Raw genomic sequence first — 20,938 nt, forward strand, 5'->3', positions numbered from 1 at the left:
TGATGGCTTATTCAGATACTATTTTAGCTCATTACCTTGATTTGTTTCTTGTGCTATCCAGGATAAGAGAAAAGATGCTGTTAAAAAGGTGATTGCTGCCATGACTGTTGGCAAGGATGTTTCATCACTATTCACAGATGTCCTCAACTGTATGCAGACAGAAAATTTGGAGCTCAAGAAGCTTGTTTACTTGTATCTCATCAATTATGCTAAAAGTCAGCCTGACCTAGCAATACTTGCAGTCAATACTTTTGTGAAGGCAAGAAGTAGGAGAAGCTATAGATTCATACTATGCATGATACTGTATAATCATTCTATCTCATAAGTGAATTAATAAAGTAACCAAAATATGATTTGCATTGAACATTGCAGGATTCACAGGACCCAAATCCTTTGATTCGTGCTTTAGCTGTTAGAACAATGGGATGCATCCGAGTTGATAAGATTACAGAATATCTTTGTGACCCCCTCCAAAGGTGTCTCAAGGTAACATAACACATCTGTTTACTGTTGGAATCTTTATATATAAATATAAAATGATTTAACTTTCTACTCCCTTCTATCAGGATGATGACCCTTATGTTAGAAAGACAGCAGCTATATGTGTTGCTAAACTTTATGACATTAATGCCGAGTTAGTTGAAGATAGGGGTTTTCTGGAAGCTCTTAAGGAGTTGATATCTGACAATAACCCTATGGTTGTAGCAAATGCTGTTGCAGCTCTTGCAGAAATTCAAGATAACAGCAGTAAACCCATCTTTGATATTACCACAAGTACACTTACAAAACTTCTTACTGCTCTCAATGAATGCACCGAGTGAGTGTGATTCTTGAATACTCTACTTATCTTTTACTAAAATCTGCTAAGAAATATATATATGTTATCATAATATGCTATCTGTTATAATTTTTTTGTTGTTATATATTTATAGGTGGGGTCAAGTTTTCATATTAGATGCTCTTTCCAAATACAAGGCAGCTGATGCTCGTGAAGCTGAAAATATAGTAGAGAGAGTCACTCCAAGACTGCAACATGCAAATTGTGCTGTTGTTCTTTCAGCTGTTAAGGTGGATTTGATTACTTATTTTTTTTTTAAATAAATTACTTTTCATGAAGCATAGGGACAGTATTGTAATTTACTCTAATATATCCATGTTCTGATTTCTCTACTTTTCAACATGATTGGGTTAAAAGATGATCCTTCAACAAATGGAACTCATCAGCAGTCCTGATGTGATTCGAAACCTCTGCAAGAAAATGGCTCCTCCTCTTGTAACATTACTTTCTGCAGAACCTGAGATCCAATATGTTGCATTAAGGAACATCAACCTTATTGTACAGAGGCGTCCTACAATTCTTGCTCATGAAATTAAGGTATCATGCTTTAGTATTTGCTTCTTTTCATACCCTTGTTAAAAATACAACTACTTTGTAGGTATTCTTCTGCAAGTACAACGATCCAATATATGTGAAGATGGAGAAGTTAGAGATCATGATTAAGCTTGCTTCAGATAGAAATATCGATCAGGTGACCAAAACATTTCTTACAAAAGACAAAAGACAAAGGACTATATTTGTTAAATGGATGTTTCATAATCATGTGTCTAGGTATTGTTGGAGTTTAAAGAATATGCTACAGAAGTAGATGTAGAGTTTGTGAGAAAAGCTGTTCGTGCTATTGGGCGTTGTGCTATTAAGTTAGAAAGAGCAGCTGAACGTTGCATTAGTGTTCTTCTAGAACTCATCAAAATTAAAGTCAATTATGTTGTTCAAGAAGCAATTATAGTCATCAAAGATATTTTCAGAAGATACCCCAACACGTAACTTTTTCTTTTTCTTTTCCCCCGTTTTTTTCTTAATCATAATACTATATTAACTAACTCAAATTTTTACCACAGTTATGAATCTATCATTGCTACACTTTGCGAGAGTTTGGACACTTTGGATGAACCAGAGGCCAAAGTATAGTGTTATGATGTTATCCTCTCTCTCTCTCTCTTTTGCTTTATGTAGAGATTTAGTAAAAATTGTTTTTTAAACAGGCGTCGATGATTTGGATTATTGGTGAATATGCTGAAAGAATTGATAATGCTGATGAACTTCTTGAAAGCTTCCTTGAGACTTTCCCTGAAGAACCTGCACAAGTTCAATTGCAGTTATTAACTGCCACAGTTAAGCTTTTTCTCAAGAAGCCAACCGAAGGACCACAACAGATGATTCAGGTAGTAAGATTGTTGAATACAATTTTGTGTTTTTACTTTTTATTTATAATGTAGACTTTAAATTTTACACTTTTACAGGTTGTTTTGAATAATGCAACTGTGGAGACTGACAATCCAGATCTTAGGGATCGTGCTTACATATATTGGCGTCTTTTATCAACTGATCCGGAGGTTGATAAAATTTTATATTGCTTTATTCAGAAAATTTAAATTAAATTATTAATATTATTTTGTTTTTGTAATGTATGTTAGGCTGCTAAAGATGTTGTGTTAGCTGAGAAGCCAGTGATAAGTGATGATTCGAATCAATTGGATTCCTCTCTCCTGGATGAGCTTCTTGCAAACATTGCTACTTTGTCCTCTGTATACCACAAACCCCCTGAAACATTCATAACACGTGTCAGAACTGTTCAAAAAACAGAAGAAGAAGAGTTTCCGGAAGGAATCGAAGGAGGATATACCGAAACCTCATCTTCACTGGTTGTTGATGGTGGTGCATCACTACCACAACCACCACCTGCTGCCGCCCCTGTGCCGGATTTACTTGATCTTATGGGTCTTGATGGCGGTGACGATAATAATGCCATTGTCCCCGTTGATCAGCCTGCAGCTGGGTAAGGCCAAATTTTTTTTTTTATTATTTTACTAAAGTACCAAAATATCCCCTGTTATATATTAAATTTAATTTTTGTTTTATTTACAATTTCAGCCCTCCTCTACCGGTTGTATTACCAGCAGCAAGCGGTCAAGGTCTGGAAATAAGCGGTCAACTAGTACGAAAAGACGGTCAAATATTCTACAGTTTAAACTTGGAAAACAACACAAATATTCCACTCGATGGATTCATGATTCAATTCAACAAAAACACATTTGGTCTCGCAGCAGGTGGACCCCTCCAGGTATATATATTTACAATCAACCCCCCCTCTTCTTGCTGATTTTTCAAAACAATGAATAATTACAATTTTACAATCAGGTCCCTCAAGTTCAACCAGGAACATCGGCAAGAACGCTTCTTCCAATGGTTCTGTTCCAGAACATAGCACCTGGCCCACCGAATTCAATTTTGCAAGTGGCGGTGAAGAACAATCAACAGCCTGTGTGGTATTTTAGCGATCGATTATCGTTGCTTGTGTTGTTCATGGAAGATGGAAGAATGGAACGATCTGCTTTCCTTGAGGTAACGTAAAAATGTGAAATTACTTCTTTACCCATGGAAACTTTATATTATTACTTGTTGGTTGATGTATACATATTTATTCCAGACATGGAAGTCGTTGCCTGATTCCAATGAGGTGTCAAAGGAGATTCCTGGAATTACAATAAACAATGTAGACGCAACAATTGAGCAATTAGCTTCTTCCAACATGTTCTTCATTGCAAAACGTAAGAACGGGAATCAAGAGGTGTTGTACCTGTCGGCTAAAATCCCGAAAGGAATCCCGTTCTTGATTGAACTTACAGCGGTTATCGGTGTTCCGGGACTCAAGTGTGCGATTAAATCTCCTACCCCTGAAATGGGCCCCTTATTCTTTGAAGCCCTTGAGACTCTCCTCAGCCACAGGGGTTGATTCGTAATTCCCTGATTTTGGTCATTCTTTTTTATTTTTTGCATAAGTTTTGCATTTTGATATATAGTATAAGTATAGGGAATCATTGTACTTTGAGAGTTGTTTGTTTTTTAAAGTTATCGTGTTTCTTTGTTTGTGTGTTTGTAAGAATGCTACCTTGTTTAATGTTTATGATGAAAACCCAAAAGCATGATTGGCTCTGAATATTATGAGGTACGTGTTGTATACAAATTTGTATGTACACAATATCAAAACCATGTCGTTTTGGTTACAGTAGAATTCTTACACTTCCTTTTTGTCTGTTGTCTTTTTGTTAGGAGTAAACTATACTTTTCGTGTTTGGGTTATCTTTTTGGATTTAATATGTAAGACAAGCTTATTACTATTTCCTCTTCCATACAGACAGTGCTAATGGAAGTAAAACTGACCGTCTTCATACAACATATTTTATATATATGTGACAATACCGTTTTATTCATCCTCTTCAAACTAACTATTTGGGTCTGTGTTCCTTATTTAAAAAAAAACGTCTTCCATTGATATTAATCTTCAACAAACCAAAAACAAACGAACCTAAGTCTAAATCATTATAAAAACAAGACCATAAATTGAATTTGTGAGTGGCCTAGAAGTAGAAGACAAAGTACGAAAATGTGAAATTCGGATGAGAAACCAAGCATAAGTTATAGGACCAAGCGTTGTTCAATGACACAGTGTTATCGATGTTATTGAGGTGATATACTAGTCCCTAAAACAGTGGTAGTAGGCTTCAAAGGATGTCATAGACTTCGGGGTCAATTTGTTGAATTTGATACTTGGACATGTCACAAGAACCTCTCCCACAACAAGGTGTCTCATATGGCATCCCCTCACAATGGTGGAATCTTTTGTTATTTGCATCCATAGGATGTGAAAATTATGAGTTGTGATAACTAAATGCAATACAATTGGCTAAATTAGACATGTAAAATGATGCATAAAATGCATCTAGCATCAGTAAAAAGAATGGACCATGGCACATTGGCACCCCATGATTGCCATTAGCAATCCCATCCAAAATCAAAGCACAATCGTACAAGCTGACTGTCAATCTATGATGAAGCCCCTTCCACACATATGTGTTGTTAATGAAATTATTCACTTATGTAACACCCATGAAGTTGTAGTCACATGTTTTAACCTTAAAGAATAACTATTCTCTATAATTTGATTTTAATTTGGAGTCTAATTTGGTAGGTTAAAAGGGTGTATAATTCATGTAGTGATGGTGGGACAAATTTGGGTAAACGATGTACATTAGGTATGTATCATTAATCATATCAAGCTTCCAATTAATTAACTAGTGTCATAAAAAATTATTTTCCATTAAGGAATGGGTATAAATTGATCAAGTCTAAGAGGAATAGTTAAGAACTTAAGATTGACAATGTGGAAATTTCGATGTATCCATATGGGCTTAAAATTGTCAATTAATGTATATGTAGGGAATCGTACGGTTTCACCCACCTGTTGACATGAGAGATGAAATATATAAACACTCGACAAAGAGAGGGATAGAGGCGTCGGCCAAGAAGGAAAAATTAAGTTGTTTGTGGTTTGTCAAAACAGGCTAGTTGAGTACAACTATCTAAATCATTACATATGTCAATGTGTTTTCATTTCTTGCATGAGTAGTCCATGTTGTTTCATTTTTTTCATAATTGATCTTACGTTTTTATGACTGATTAGATTTTATTATTATTATTTTTTCAGTTTTAAAATAATATTTTATTAATAAAAAGAAGCACCTAACCATATTCCTTTATTTCTTTCTCAAGAACCGGCCACCACCATGGTTTCATTTCTTTCGGATACCGCCACCTTGCCACTGTCGAACACCCTGAAATGTAGAACTACCAATGCTGAAATCTCATCTTGTTTTTATTTGTTCAAACCCTTGAAAACCCTAACCTTCATAGTTGGATTGAAATGTAGAACTGCCACCGACATAATGCTAATCACAAACCCAAATACTAGCCACCGCAAAACCTAACGGACGAAACCCTAGCTGCAAACTCAAACCCTATTCACAGTTTTAGAAAACAAAAGCCTTGAGATCGTGATTTTCGAATCAAGAAAAATATTTCATTTGGGTTGAAGAACAATTTCAAACAAAAACCCATGAGGTCGCGTGTTCATCCATGGAGTTCTTAAATGTGTGTGTGTGTTGAAGAACAAACAAATTTCTAGGTGTATGTTTGTGTCGATTTCCAGGTCTGGTGGTGGCAGAGGGTGGTAGTGGTAGCAGTAGATGGTGGTGGCAGAAATTGGTGATAGAGGGTGGTGTGTGTTCTTGAGTGTGTGTCGTCACAAAGATGTCCATGAGTAGAGGTGGAAAAACTGACATGCCACGCTAACTCGACAAGAAATAAACAAATTTAGGTATGATATTTCTTGCCATTCAGGAGAGCTCTTAGCCCAAGAAATTGCCCGATGTGTATGTGCGTGAGATATCACTTGCCACAGGGTGCCGATTTCTATCGTATCTGATCGTGACATACGATTTACTTCTTAGTTTTGGCAAAGGTTTCATGAGGACTTGGGTACAAGACTGCACTTCAGCACTGCTTATCACCCTCAAATTGATGGTTAGAGTGAGTAGACCATTCAGACGCTCGAGGATATGCTTATGACTTGCGTTATCGATTTCAGAGTTGGGACTCTTACCTCCCTCTAGTTGAGTTTCTTACAACAACAACTATCATTCTAGTATTGGTGCACCGTCGTACGAGCTTTTCTATGGGATGAAGTTTCGCACACCAGTTTGTTGGGAGAGGTCGGCCACAGGGTCATAGGGAGGACTGAGGTGGTCCTTCATACGATGAAGCTTATCCAGTTGATCGGGAAGAGGTTACATGCAGCTAAGAGCCGACAAAAGAGTTATGCTGATAGAAGACGATCTGAGTTAGAGTTCTAGGTCGGGGACATGATTTTGCTGAAGGTATCCCTCTGGAAGGGTGTAATACGCTTAAGTAAAAGGGCCAAGTTGGGTCCCCGATTCATTGGGCCGTTTCGGGTAATGGCTAGGATAGGCAAGGTGGCCTACCGATTGGATCTGCCTAAGGAGCTTAGTCAGATCACAACACCTTCCATGTTTCTTAGCTTCAGAAATGTATGGTTGATGATTTGGTGGTGGTTCCTTTGGATGATATTCAAGTCGATGAGCATATGGATTATATGGAGAGACCAGTGGATATACTGGATAGGAAGACGAAGGCCTTGCGCAACAAGGTGGTACTTTTGGTCAAGGTTAAATGGAAGCATCAAAAGGGGTTCTGAGTGGACTTGGGAGCTCGAGGTAGAGATGTACGAGCACTATACATATATGTTTTCAGTTGTGGATTTCGAGCACAAAATCTAATTCAAGTGGGGAAGAATTGTAACGACTAGTTTTGGGTATGTCCATCTTAAAAAGTATTAAATTTCAAGTTTGAATTTTGGTGGCCACAACGTGGTGAATGAATCCCAGGACGTGGCCATGGCCGGTAAATACGTGGAGGCTAAGTAAGTGTCATGGTGTGGCAATCTATTCACCACGACGTGGCCACTATTTAATGACAAACCTAATTTCGGGGTTTGTGCCCATATTTAAGGGATGTGATGGCTAGGGTTGCCCACCCTCGGCCTCAAACACTCTCCCTCATCCTCTTGAAGCAAACCCTAGCCTCCATTGCTAACTCTTGAGCTTTATGGTATTTGGTGGTGTTTTGAAAAAGAAGAAAAAGGTGCCTCTTGAGCTTTGTTCAGCAAGCAACTCTCTCCATTCTCCTTGTGCACGTTTATAGACTTTTGTAATCCTTCAAGATCCGATTTTTATGCTACTTGATTCTAGATCTAGCCCTTCTGTCCCTTAATCTTTATGGTGAGGGAGTTTGGATGGTTGGATTCCATAAAGTTGGCAACTTTATTGATCATTGTGGTCATCTTAGTGTTATATGTTCCAGATTTGAGGATCCTTGGAGTTTTGGTCCCTTGTACGATCCTTGAGTTCATAATTGCCATGTTTTGACCTAAAATGGAAGAAACATGCATTAGACATGCATGTCCATAAAGTTGTGATTTTTATGGTCCATTAGGTGTATGAAACCCTTCTGGAAACTTTGGGAGAGTAACTCTAGTGATTAAGTGCTTAATGAGTATTTGCATGCCTTGAATTGCCTTTAAGGACATAAGGTTTGAGATCTTGACTTATTGGTATGTCTTAATGGATAAAGTTGGAAAATTTATCCATCAAGACTTTGGGAAGGACCATATTTGAGCTTTGGAGCTCTTGGAATTGCTGGGAAACAACTTAACACATTATGTTGTTCAGACTAGTCCCCACGGCATGACAACTGGGTAAGGATCCGACTGTTTTGTCCTTAAGCTGCCACGACGTGGCCGATGGATGGCCACGATGTGACGACTCACTGATTTGGAATTTTGGGCTATTAACTGTTGACTTTGACCAAGTTTGACTTTAGGTTAATTGGAGTATTTTGAGCTGTAGAATGAGACTTGGTCCTTGTCTGTTGTATAGGTGGCATGTAGAGTCAATATTTGGATCAATGATCAGCTTAACTATCTTCTTGGCTTCAAAATGAGTTTTCCTCAATGTACTCGTGAGTCGAAGGCACCCACTCGATTTGTGTTATGTACCCTTGTGTATAGGACGTTGCTATGTTGTAGTGATCTGTTAGATTGGTAGATTTGTATGATTATCTGTATTTGTTAGATATTGTTTATCTGTTGCATATGTGGACATTATGCGGTTGGGTTGAGGCAATATTGTTTTGTGTTGTAAGCCAACAAACTTGGAAGCAATCCAGTCATAAGCTGAGGGTCGAGAGGGCAATCTAGTCTTATGGTGTGGGCTCGAGAGCAAGCCAGTCATGAGTTGTGTGCCGAGAGTGGGCAATACAGTCTCATGCTGTGGGCTCAGGGGCAATCCAGTCTGTTGTTGTGGGCCCAGTGTGTATGCATTGAGTATGTACTATTATGTGGGGTATTTTGGGGAAACTCACTAAGTTTTGGCTTACAGTTTTTGATTTTATTGTTTCAGGTACATCAGATGATCGGGACAAGGCGAGGGTGTGATCGTACACATCCTCCTGCTGATATATGTTTTGAGAGATTTTTGATACTTTGATTTTATGGATTTGTCTTGAAACAATGGTTGATTATATTTTGGTTGTGGAAATGTTTTACGAAAACGAAAAAAATTTATCATGATTTTTACAATGTTACAAAAAGAGAGGGGTTTCCTTCTAATTTTATATTTATTTAATAAGAAATAAATAAACAATGTACCAAAAATGTAAAAAAAAAAAAAAGTAGATTTTTTTTAAATATGCATTACGCAAAAAATGAAACTACAAGACCGAGCGAGTAGTGGTTTAGATAGTTGTCCTCAAACTAGTATGTTTTGACAAATCACATAGAGCAACCTTATAATTTTGCCTATAAAATTTTCAAAGTTTTGAATTCGGAGAGAGATTTATTCTGAAAACCCTCTTTACATTAAATATAAACCGTGAAATTAAGAGTTTACACACAAATACTATTAGAATCAAATCATACCTCAAAATGGCAAATGGGCGGAACCAACCATCAAGTCTATCGAGAGAACAATAATAGTACAATACATAGTTGTAAATCAACCTAATCACTCAGTGTATCCTAATCCTTCTTAATAAATGAAGGTTTTTTTTGTCACATGTTAATCTCTCATGAGTTTTGACACTTGTCATTTTGTAGTATTTTTGAAATAAATATTATCCACTTGTCAACTTTTGGTTTGTTTCAATTTTTAAAATTAAAGTCATATACTTATATATATGTAAAATATTAAATATCGTATATATGATATTAAATTGCAATAAATACGTTTTTTTTTTTCTTTCTTATTTTAAAGTTGTACATTAAAAAAATATTTTATGTTTATACTTTAATGTTTAATTTTTTTTTTTAAATCAACTCGTGCAATACACGGTGTCACACCTAGTATCGAAACATACTAATTATCGTTTGAAAATAACACGGTTTTTCCATTGCAAATAAGATGATTTAAAACATAAATGGTTTTCAAATTGGGCCAAAATTTAGGAATGTCACAACTTCTAATCACGATATTTCCAAAAGATGCTATTTAAACATTCAACACTCGATCAAAGCAATACATAGAGGAAATTAAGCTTTATAAACCGAGGCATAGAGCGATATATTACACGGTTAAATCTCGCAAGAGTATCGAATTGCTTGACTAATAAGTTTTCCTATCTCTAGAGTTACTTGGTTCCTAAGTAAGAGCTAAATCAGTTAGCACAAACAATTTACGTGTTCGATTAGATTAGATTATACAAACAAAGCACACGGATCCTTTCAACTTGTTTCCCTGTGTGTTCTTCCTTTTTTCTGTCTTTTTGCAGCATGAACGAACTCCATTATCACTTCCACTTCACTCACTCGCTGTTCCATTCACAACACACATGAATCAGCTTCATAATTAATCACTCTAAACCCTAAACCCTAAACCAGATATACCTGTGAAGCAAAATGCTTTTGGATTGCAATCACCAGTTGTTCCTTTGTTGGATTAGAATGTATGTTTCCCTGAAGAAATTAAAATCAGTTCCAATATGTGAATCTTGTTAGGGGTGGGGTGGGGTAGGGTAGGGTAGGGTAGGGGTGTATACTTACAAGGTTGAAGGTGCTATAATATCGCCACAGTGTGTCAAATCCAAGCTTCGCGAAGTTGACTTTCTGGTCAAACACACACAAAAAAAATCAAGAAAATCAAGAAAATGCATGACAAGATCCGATGCAATGCTTATATTCATTATATGGATAAAACCCACTACAAAAGTCACCTGCTTTCCAATTGTTGACTCCGTGTTCATGTTTTAAGATGCATTTTGACTTTTTAGGTCAAAGTCAAACAAACCCACTTTTTAAATCAATATATGTTACAAAGTTACTTATACTCCACCGAATTCTTTCAAAATTTTACTTATTTCATCGTGGGTTTTACCTTTGAAATATATAAGTTTGACTTGAAAAGTCAAAATTGCATCTTGATTCTGTTTCTTGTAAAATAAGTGTTGTTTTCAAGAAAGCTTTACAAGATCTTTCTTTGACTTACTGTGTAAGATGGATTCGTATTGGATTGAACTTCTTTGGAACCAATACGATTAAAATGTTTTGTTGACTGAGATTGACCTTGACCTTGACCTTGACCCCATGGTCTTGTGTATCGAACCCTAGGCTTGCTTGCTTTGCTGAACTCCATAGCACCAGCTGCAACCAAAAAAATATATTAAACAAAAACATTAACATGAAAATAGTTTCCAAATGCAAGAATTATTTTTATAAAAACTTACAAAAGAAATTGTCTTTTTCACCAACATCAGAGCCACAACTAGAATTATCAAATTCATATTCTCCATCTTCTTCATGACCTGTAGGGGGTTCAAGAACACTCAAAGCATTCCTTTGTAGCTTCACTTCCACTCCATTCTTCAAAACCTACAACAAAAAAAAAACATTACTTTTATGGAATGTTATTCCATTCCTATGTGGGATTCTTTCAATTCCGTTGTAATGATCGATTCCATTCCTTTTATGGAATGAGTAAAAAGGGAATAAACAAAATACCAACCAGCCAATGCCAACCACCTAGGCCAACAGCCTTTTTGACAACACCTTGAAGACCAACCAAAACCGATTTTGTTCGGTTGTTTCCAGTTACAATAACTTTTGTATGTCTTGGAAGAACAGAAAGCTCTTCTTCACCAATTTCTTCTCGAAAATGTGAGAAGATTCTAGAAGAATACACCTCAGATTCCACCATTTCCCTTAAATCTTTCCCACAAATCTTATTCTTTTCTTATAAGTCTTCAGCTAATCAAAATTAATCAAGAATCTGAAATTTTCCCAGAAACGAACAGTTAGTTATATGATTAGATAACATAACTACAAATTTCAAATAAAGTTAAAAATAATAATAACATGTCACATATGATAATATTCATTAAATCTTCATACCTGAAAAGGAATAAAGATTAAGGGTATACCAACAAAGAAATTCAGACCCTTTTGAGATAAAGCCAACTTGAAATGGTTAGTGTGTGAGAGAGGGTGTGTGTGTGTTTTCTGTTTTTATGCTTAAAGATTTTGAATATTTTAAAAAATTCTGACATGAGACAGTTTAAGGGAATGTTGAATGCAAGATGACCCCACAGAGTATTCATTAATCTCCATATCATTCACAGACTCTTGTTTGGTAGCAATAAATGAACCAATAAATGAATCAAAGAAGATATAATAATGACTCTCTTTTTTGTTACAAGATAATGATTGTACTTGTTAAATTGTAAAATTTACATCATTCGTGTGTTAGCTTTGAGTGATTCTTGTCATTAGTTTTCTTGTTTTGAAATGTTCATAGCTAAAACTGGATAAAAAGTTTCAAATTATAATGGTAAAAAAAGTTGTAACTTATGTAAATTTTTCAAAATATAATGTCTGTATAAAGAAATGAGAAGAGTATGCTATAATATATAAATAAATTGATGTTTTTCGTATTTAATAAGGTGGTTGGTTTACAAATAATTGCATAGCATTTTGAGCCCTAATCCTGTCCCTTGATATTTTAGTTTTAAAAATGATTACGTGAGTATTAAACAACTAGAATCTGAGGGACATGATCAATTTACTATTAAAAAAATATAGTAAAATAGGCCACAGGAGATAAAGTTTAGATTTTTGTCAAGTTGTGATAATAAAAATAAAAAGCCAAGTTTTGATTATTCAAGAGATGAATACAGAAAAAGGATTCTTTAAAATAAATGGACATGAATCTTATGAAATGGTAGTCTCTCAAGTCTTAAATTAGGTTAAGAAGAGTAAAACCAACAAACATTGATGCAAAATTATGATATCAAATGATTTACATCACTGAAAATGAATACATGCAGCAATATAAAATGCAAATTGAACCAAAACAGCAGCATATATTCACTGCAGAATCCCATCGATAAAAAAAAAATTCAAATTGATTCAACAGAATGAAATTAGAACCGTTAATCAAGCTTAAATCGATATCAAAATATCAAAAGCATTGACTATTAAACACTCATTACCTGGAACCATTAGCAGAGAGCATTCACGAACAGAGGTAATAAGGATTTCGGGGTGAACTATGGAGAACTCAAATTTCGGATCAGATTGGGGTAAAACATTTGATTTTGATTTGGGTTTTGGGGGAAGCAATGCATGAATTTCGAAGTGGTTTTGGTATGACGATTGAGGTAAAATTCTTCGATCAATTGAGATTTTTTGTTGTTGGAAAATATGGAGCATATGATTTAGAGAGAGAAAGGGAGGAGAGACAGTTCTCACATAAACACACTAAATGCTTACCAACTGCCATTGGAACGACCTGCAAATGAATAAAACACACACTGAGAGAGACTGTGTGTGTACGGTACATAATTGATAATTTTGCTTTCGGGTTGACCGGTTTTACTTGCTATTGCCGGTTGCTGCCTGTTTGAGTTATTATCTAGGAAGAAAGATAATTTGATTAAACAAAATGATATTTAATTTATAAATACAACATTTAATTAACCGAAAATATTAGTTTCACCTATTTATTGAAAAACCTTTATATTAAAGATAGAAAGTTGTATTTGACGCTTAAACAAAAAATTTATAAGATAATTTATTAATAAGCTATTTTAAATAATTTATTAAAAAATTAGTTTATATACTATTATAAAAAAGTTTATGATCTATCAAACATTAATAAACCAGCTTATTAAAAAAATGTTTTTTGACGTTAGAAAAACATATTTTATTGATAAAAACTCATATAATATATGTTTCCATGATAAGAAGGTTTTCAAAGGTACAAAATTAATATTCATTTTTTTTGTTATTTGTTTAAAATAAGTTAGATTTTCTTTTGCCCTTCAGGGTCGGGGTGTCGGGTGGCGCTGAAGCCATATTACATAGCGTCAACAGGGTGTTGAGTGAACGCCACAATGACGGGTCTCTTTCTATGTTTACTGTGGACTTCTCCAATGTCTTTAACCTTGTTGACAGATCTGCATTACTTTATGAGATCAGATTGAGGTGTCCTTTTATATCCTTGTGGGTAGAATTCTTATATGGTCAAGCAACAAGGTTATATCTAGAGGACACACATATTTGGTCTTCCACTGGAGTTCAACAAGGAGACCCCTTGGGACCACTTCTCGTTGCCCTTGTGTTCCACCCGCTCTTGCATAATATTAGAGACAATTACAAGTTTTTCTCCATGCATGGTACCTGGATGATGGCACACTTATTGGAGATTCTAAGGAGGTGGCCAAAGCCTTAGACATCATTAAGGCTATTGGCCCAAAATTGGGCCTTCAGTTGAATATCAAGAAAATCGAACTCTTTTTGCCCTCGTGTGATGAAATGAAGCTGTGTGAGGGGCTATTCTCGGTTGGCATCGGAAGGCCGCCTTTGGGGGTGAAACTTCTCAGGGGAGCTGTTAGCAGAGATGTTAGTTTCATTAGCAACTTAGCCATTAAGAGAGTTGAAGGCGTTGTGAATTTGATGTGCCTTATTCCACAATTGTTTGACATGTAGAGTGAGTTCCTTTCTACTTCGGTCTTGTATGGGTATCGCCAAACTTTTCTTTGGGTTGAGGACGTACCAACCCGTTCACACGGAGGAGGCAGCGTTGTTCTTCGATAATGGATTACGCGGGGCAATTGAGGACATTGTGGTTTGTGGTGGCCCCTTCTTTGGCGACTTGCTTCCTTACCAATTCGGTTTGGTGGTTTGGGTTTATACTCGGCAGTAGAGGCTACCTCATATGCTTTTGTTGCTTCAAGGGCCCAATTTTGGGTATTGCAAGACCACATCTTACGGAATAGCGGTATTTAAGGTATAGATTATGATTATGCTTGTGCCTTAGATTCTCTTCGTAACAAGCTTCCGGACATTGACCTTAGCAATTTTACTACTAAGGACACCGCCCCCTCCAAATCCCAGAATACACTGACGAGTGTCCTTTTTAGTAAAATTATCCAAGATATGGAGGTAAATTTTAATATGATGGCTCGGAAGAAAGCATTTTTCCAGTGTTTACGTGCACCACATGCTCAAGATTTTCTTCCAGCTATCCCTACAGATGAGCTTGGCCAACATATGTCTCTGGTGGAGTATCGTACCATCCTCAGATATAGACTCGTGATTCCAATATTTTGAACTGATGGGATATGTCCGGTGTGCCGCAAGACATGTTTGGACTCTTTCGGCGAGCATGCAGTTCATTGTAAAGAACTCCTGGGGTTAAAATACAGGCACGATATAGTTAGGGATGTTTTGGTCGACATATGTAAGCGTGTCGGGGTTTCTGCCAAGAAAGAGGCTTCAGTGAATTTCCTGACTGACCCGATAGAAGGAAGGTCAACCCTTAGACCAGCTGACATTTTGATTTTTGGATGGGTTGGAGGGAAACACGCATGTGTGGACCTTACAGGGGTATCCCCTCTCGTAAGTTTGAGGGTCGGGGGTTTCAACACACGTTCATACCATTTGCATTTAATACGTTTGGTTTTCTTGCGTCGGATGCGGTGGAGCTTCTTAGTAGGCTACAACGGATCATGCATAGCAATGTTATATCCACTAGATTTATGGATGTAGTCTTCAAAAGAATTGGTTTTACCATACAAAAGGGTTTAGCGGCGCAACTTGTTGCCCGTTTGCCTTCTCATTCGTTGTATGATGATAATTAAGAAAAAAAAATAAAATCAACAATTAATATTCCAAAACCTTCTTCAATCTCTAATGTATTTTTTTTCTTAATGGAACATCAACATATTTAATAAATAAATAAATCACAGTTTGTTAATAAAACGTTTTCGGTCTTCCATGTTTACGATGTCATTTGTCTTTCATAAACTTGATAATCATATATTAAATATTCAAATACTATAGTTAACTTTAGGGTAATTATATACATATCCTTCAAATTGTTTGTATACCCTTCTGTGAGTGGAATAATATTTATATCCTTATAATTATGTATTTATAGGTTTTTATCAACCTATATAATAAATTATATTAGATTTTCTACTGAATTATTTATATGATACATTTGTATTTTATTTACAACAAAACATGTATTTTTGAAAAAAAAATAAAGGAAAAACCGTTACATAATTTGATAAAAATATGTATGTTTATTTTATAAATGAATAAAAAACCCATTAAATATAAACTCTTAATATTAGTTTCAAAATATCTTTTTCTAAATAAAAATTTTATTTTTTAAAAATATTACATTATTTGAATGGTAAAATGTTTGATGTGATACGAAAAGAAAACAAAATATACGGTATGGAGGGTACCAACTTCTGATACGAGGAGTCCTCTCATACTGACATGCACCCCCAAAACCATATTGTAATCGTACGACCTTGATTCACCCACGTCACATTCCGATCTTTATCATCACATCAATTGACCTTTTCAAATTTATGTTTTTGCCTACTTTGGTTTGGATAAAATTACACACTTCATCCAAATATTCAAAAGTTGATATGGCCGATCCCTGTGGTTTTCACATCTTGCATAGTATGTCCCAAGTCTAGTTATCGTCTAATAATTATGTTTGTAATCTATTTAGAGTGACTAATGAAAATTATTATTGGCCTAATATTTTTTACATTTTACAAAGATAAATAAACATAATTTACAAATAACATAAAGTTATTTAACTTACAGATAACAAAATACATAATTTAAAAATACAGGACTATCTTTTAAAAGATCACAAGCATGTTTGTATGGAAAATCAATCTTGTTATTGTTGTGTGTGTATTCCACCATTGCCAACTGCAAAATTACTTGTTCATCTTCATCTAATAATTTATTGTCGATCTTGTGATAAATTTTGATAAAATTATTCACCGTTGATCGTATGTGTGGAAACTTAGTCTTTAGTTCGATACTCTGCAACATATAACTCGAAGTGAAACATATTTTTCATTCGGATCCAACATGATTCGTATATGAGATGTGGCAGACCAATGACAACCAAATCATCCTCGATGTTTATCCAATCTTGAACGAGCATGATATCTTATTGTGTTGTCCATGGTTAGGGTTCATTAAATGTCATTCCGGAGTTGTAAAAGTTCTTGAATTCCAATCTCTTATTTATAGTGTCATTCTGGACTAACTGCCATTCCGGACTGACATTTCAGACGTCAAATCAATCATTATGTCAAATCAAATCCATAACTACGTCATATATTCTTGACATTTCAGAGTCACGGACACACATTATGGATACTTATGAGTGTAAATCAGAGAAACCATTATAGACACCCCGTTCCGGACACCATATATTTTCTTACAACCTCACACTATTAAACGTAGTACATAGTAAAAACTTGAGAACGATTTCATATGAGTTTGGTGTTTGGCATTGTGAAGAAGAAGATTGATATGTTTGTTCGGATATTAACTTGTTTCCAGAAGGCCCAAATTTCTCACTCTCAGATAAATGTCTGATGACATTTTCGAAGCTATGATGGCTGCCGAAGAAGCCAACGAAAGAGACTCTGAAATAATTCAGTCACTTAATCAACATGTAAACAATCCAGCGGAATAAGTAAATGAAAAAGAAAAACAAGTTGCTTAAACTATGAAAAAGTTCAAAGAAGCTGAGAAGTGGATTCGAAATGCAAATGTGGATATTGATAAGCTTCTGGAAAACGAGACCGTATAACAAATGTTGTTATAATTATAGGAGATTTTATTGACCGGGAACAAAATATGTATCCCCTACAATTTCCTAATTTGTGGAAACCAATATAAATATGTAATATCTTTTATAATAATGGTTTAACTAATGCTAATGAAACACATTGCAATTTTAGATAACCCTACCATTTATTTTACATAATTAAGTTTGAAAAGACATTACAATATTTGAAGTTAGAGTACATTTTAAGGATAACCGAGAACTTGCATCCGGTGCAAACTAAGAGTATCTACATGATTTTTCAAACAATTCCATGTAGATCTCAATTAGGTCTAACCCATTATCTAGTCAATTGGAATGGTCCTTCTACTGTTACACTTGTCCTACATGCTTCTTCGATGATGTCCATTGTCTTCACAAACTATCGTATATCTTTAAATATCGTAATAAGGAGCATTCGCTGTAACACCGCAATCTTCAAGTAATTTTAAATTTATCCTTTGGGTTGTAATTATGTCATTTTTAGTCCTTGGATTGGAAAGGAGTAGCCACGGGAAGCCCTAGTGGCAAAATGGTAATTTTGGAGCGTACATGTGAGTACGCTAAGCGTACTAGGGCGTGCCCTAGTACGTTAGGCGTACACATATGTACGTTGGGCATACTAGTGTCTGGGTGAAACCCTAACTTTTAGGGTTTGTGGAGTATTTAAGCATCATTATGGCCCTTTTTCACCCATCTCTTCAGCCTCCAAGTTCTGAAATCGTTTTTAGCAAACCCAAACTCCTATAGTGTGTGTGTGTGTGTATGGGTTAAGAGTGTGTTTCTTGTATGGTTGAAAGAGAAGTTAATACATCAAAGGAGTCAAGGAATGACGCAATCTTGTAGATCTGGGATTATCATCTTCTTGGGAAGCTTCAGGAGGTATAAAGCTTCTACCTTTATGCTTGGATTGTTTAGTTCTTATTTTGGTAGCTTTTGGTGTTCTTCTTGTCCCAAAAATTCCTATTGTTATGCATGCTTTGTTTTGGACGTTTTGAGTTGTCCTTTCAGACCCTAGGAAGGGTTCTAAATTATAAAAATGGGGTCCCTTTGGTTGGTTTGGCTTCATGTTGCTAATAGGAGGTCTTAATGGATTAAGACCGTGCATTAAGCCCCTTTTGGACGACCAAAATCTTAAAGTTTGAGACTTTATGGTTCTTTAGTGCTTCTGAGCCATGGATCTGAAGTTTGAGCGGAAGTGCTTAATCCATTAAGCACATATTGGACTTTTGGGTCAGCAAGGGTACGCCCCGCGTACTTGGTCAACCTCCCCGTAACTTAGTCAATGCGAGGTCTCATGTACGTTGAGCGTACCTCCGGCGTATGCCCCGCGTATGCGACTGTTTTGGGCTCCTTTGCTTCGGGCTTCGGGTATTGGACCATCTGTTAGGCTTTGATACTTGGGCCCTAATGTACTATTTGGATAAGTGTGTTTTAGGCTAATTAAAGGATCAGAACTTGGAAAAGACCCAATAAGGAGTTGGGCCCAATTTGTAAAATTGGGCCAAGTGTGGGCCTTGAAAATTTGAGTCTTTTTATGATCAAGATTCAGGTTGGTTTACATTGGGTTGTGTTGGGCAGTCTAGTATTTATGGTTTGGGCTTTTGGCTTACTAGATCTTCTTGAGTAAAGGCCATGAAAGGAATTAGGCCCAATTTGGAAATTTGGGACATAATTGGACTTAAGGAGTTTATCTTGATATTGGGCCTTTTGTCATCTAGTTTGGGCCTTAGCGTTGGGCCAATTTTGAATAAGGGTAAAAAGGACTTTTACCTTGAATTGGACTCGTATTACGAGTCAGCGACTAGATGTAGATGGACTGTCATTTTGGTATCTGTTAGCGTGTGGGTAATAGTGGATCTACAGCTAGAGGTTATTCATGGAATTAACTATTGATGGGGTGTTTGTAACGCCCGCAGATCCGGGCTAGCCAATTTAGAGACAATGAGCGTCAAAAATGAATTTTTAATGGAAGATTATTTAGAAGGATTAATCTTAACCAAGTTGTAGAATATGTCTCAAGGGTTCCGTACATATAAACAAACGCCAAAATCCGAGTTATAATGAAGAAAGTTATGGACCGTCGAAGTTTTACGGCAAAATCGGCACGGCACCGGGAGACGTAAATAGGGAATTTTAGATAAAGTACTTTTTAGCCTTAGTGATCTAAAAAAGATTTTTAGTATACGTTAAACTGAGAACATACAAAAAGAAAAAAAGAACGCTCAGATCTGACTTCGTATGAGAAAGTTATGACTTTTCTAAGATTTTGCATAGCAGTGCACGCCCTGAAACTCGAATTCTAGATCGATCGGTTTCTGGCCTACGCGACCTAAATGAGAATTGAAGATCTCATTAATAGGAACTCAACGGTAAAAAGACGGACGAAAACAGAGTTCGTATGTAGAAGTTATGAATTTTACGCGGACACTTAACAGTATAATCTCATCATACTGTTAAATTTAATATCGATCGAGAATTAGCTGACGGAGTCAAAACGAAAATTGTAGATCTTACTTTTACCTACGCGTGGATATAAAGAACGTCGAAAACGAATCTCATATGCAAAAGTTACAGGTTTAGAAGTCGGCATGGTGCTGCTACAAAAGGGGTGACGTGACACAATCTTGGCCATTGCTTTCTCCCCAAGTCTTGCCACTAGATGGTGACATGTGGCACCAATTTCAACCATATTTCACCCTATAAATACAACCCCTTCCACCTCTCTCTAGCCCCAAAACCCCCCGAAAAGCCTAGGGAACCTCCCTAGCATGAGGCGGAAGCCCGGAGTGCTCGACGGCTCCGAAAAGAAGAGATTTTTGGCTTGGGAACGCTGCTCCAAGCAAAGCCCGGTTTTCTATAAAACCCGTTGTAAGTGAGCTACGTCTACGCTATTTTTAATATAGCTTTTATTTAATTATAGTAACGTTATTAGGAACTTATAATAAGTACTTAGGCTATTATTATGGGTTATATAAGTATTGTTTAACGCTTATATAATATTAATAATAGCTAGACTATTAATTAGTATCGACGAATAATAGACTAAACTCTAGTGGTAATAATACTAGGTTTCATCGAAGGAAATTATTTTTAAGAAACGAAGCGCTATCTGAGTTCGAAATCACCACCTTTTCAAGTGAGTGCATGATCCCTTTCATCTTACACATAGATATGAAGTATTTTATATAAACTACGTGCTATGTGTACATATTATCTGTATACTTGCTATCTATGCTGGATGAACGATTTTATACAATTTTTATATGATTTAAACTGTATATGTATTTATATCTACATAATATGTTGGGTAAAACAT

At 35.9% G+C, this 20,938-nt stretch overlaps 2 protein-coding genes across 2 annotated transcripts in view; one reads left to right on the top strand and one right to left on the bottom strand.

The window, feature by feature from the left end:
• The window catches only part of LOC145057039 (beta-adaptin-like protein B), a 5,090-nt gene extending 1,092 nt beyond the window's left edge, over positions 1-3,998 (top strand). The window contains exons 2-15 of the mRNA XM_079004799.1: positions 62-259; positions 373-486; positions 567-817; positions 933-1,068; positions 1,196-1,375; positions 1,437-1,529; positions 1,610-1,821; positions 1,900-1,963; positions 2,044-2,223; positions 2,302-2,394; positions 2,476-2,837; positions 2,933-3,122; positions 3,200-3,403; positions 3,489-3,998. Of these exons, the coding sequence (XP_078860925.1) occupies positions 62-259; positions 373-486; positions 567-817; positions 933-1,068; positions 1,196-1,375; positions 1,437-1,529; positions 1,610-1,821; positions 1,900-1,963; positions 2,044-2,223; positions 2,302-2,394; positions 2,476-2,837; positions 2,933-3,122; positions 3,200-3,403; positions 3,489-3,794 (2,583 nt within the window). The 3' untranslated portion in view covers positions 3,795-3,998. The remainder of the gene's footprint in view (positions 1-61; positions 260-372; positions 487-566; positions 818-932; positions 1,069-1,195; positions 1,376-1,436; positions 1,530-1,609; positions 1,822-1,899; positions 1,964-2,043; positions 2,224-2,301; positions 2,395-2,475; positions 2,838-2,932; positions 3,123-3,199; positions 3,404-3,488) is intronic.
• A 5,994-nt stretch (positions 3,999-9,992) lies between these two features.
• On the bottom strand, positions 9,993-13,280 carry LOC145057040 (uncharacterized). The gene is made up of 7 exons (XM_079004800.1): positions 12,953-13,280; positions 11,470-11,733; positions 11,192-11,336; positions 10,954-11,108; positions 10,512-10,574; positions 10,356-10,424; positions 9,993-10,280 (listed from the first exon to the last, which is right to left on the bottom strand). The coding sequence occupies exons 2-7, from the start codon at positions 11,659-11,661 to the stop codon at positions 10,194-10,196; spliced, it is 711 nt and encodes a 236-aa protein (XP_078860926.1). The 5' UTR covers positions 11,662-11,733; positions 12,953-13,280; the 3' UTR covers positions 9,993-10,193.
• Positions 13,281-20,938: the final 7,658 nt, after the last annotated feature.

Source organism: Lactuca serriola, chromosome 6 (genome assembly GCF_051521515.1).
Source record: "Lactuca serriola cultivar US96UC23 chromosome 6, Lser_US96UC23_V15, whole genome shotgun sequence".
Classification (NCBI taxonomy): Eukaryota; Viridiplantae; Streptophyta; class Magnoliopsida; order Asterales; family Asteraceae; genus Lactuca; species Lactuca serriola.

Coding starts and splice junctions, on each gene's coding strand:
- LOC145057040 (XM_079004800.1), bottom strand. CDS start 11,661: ATGGTGGAATCTGAGGTGTATTCTTCTAGAATCTTCTCACATTTTCGA. Junction 11,337..11,469: donor TAGGTGGTTGGCATTGGCTG/GTTGGTATTTTG, acceptor TTTTTGTTGTAG/GTTTTGAAGAATGGAGTGGA. Junction 10,281..10,355: donor AAAAGCATTTTGCTTCACAG/GTATATCTGGTT, acceptor TGAATGGAACAG/CGAGTGAGTGAAGTGGAAGT.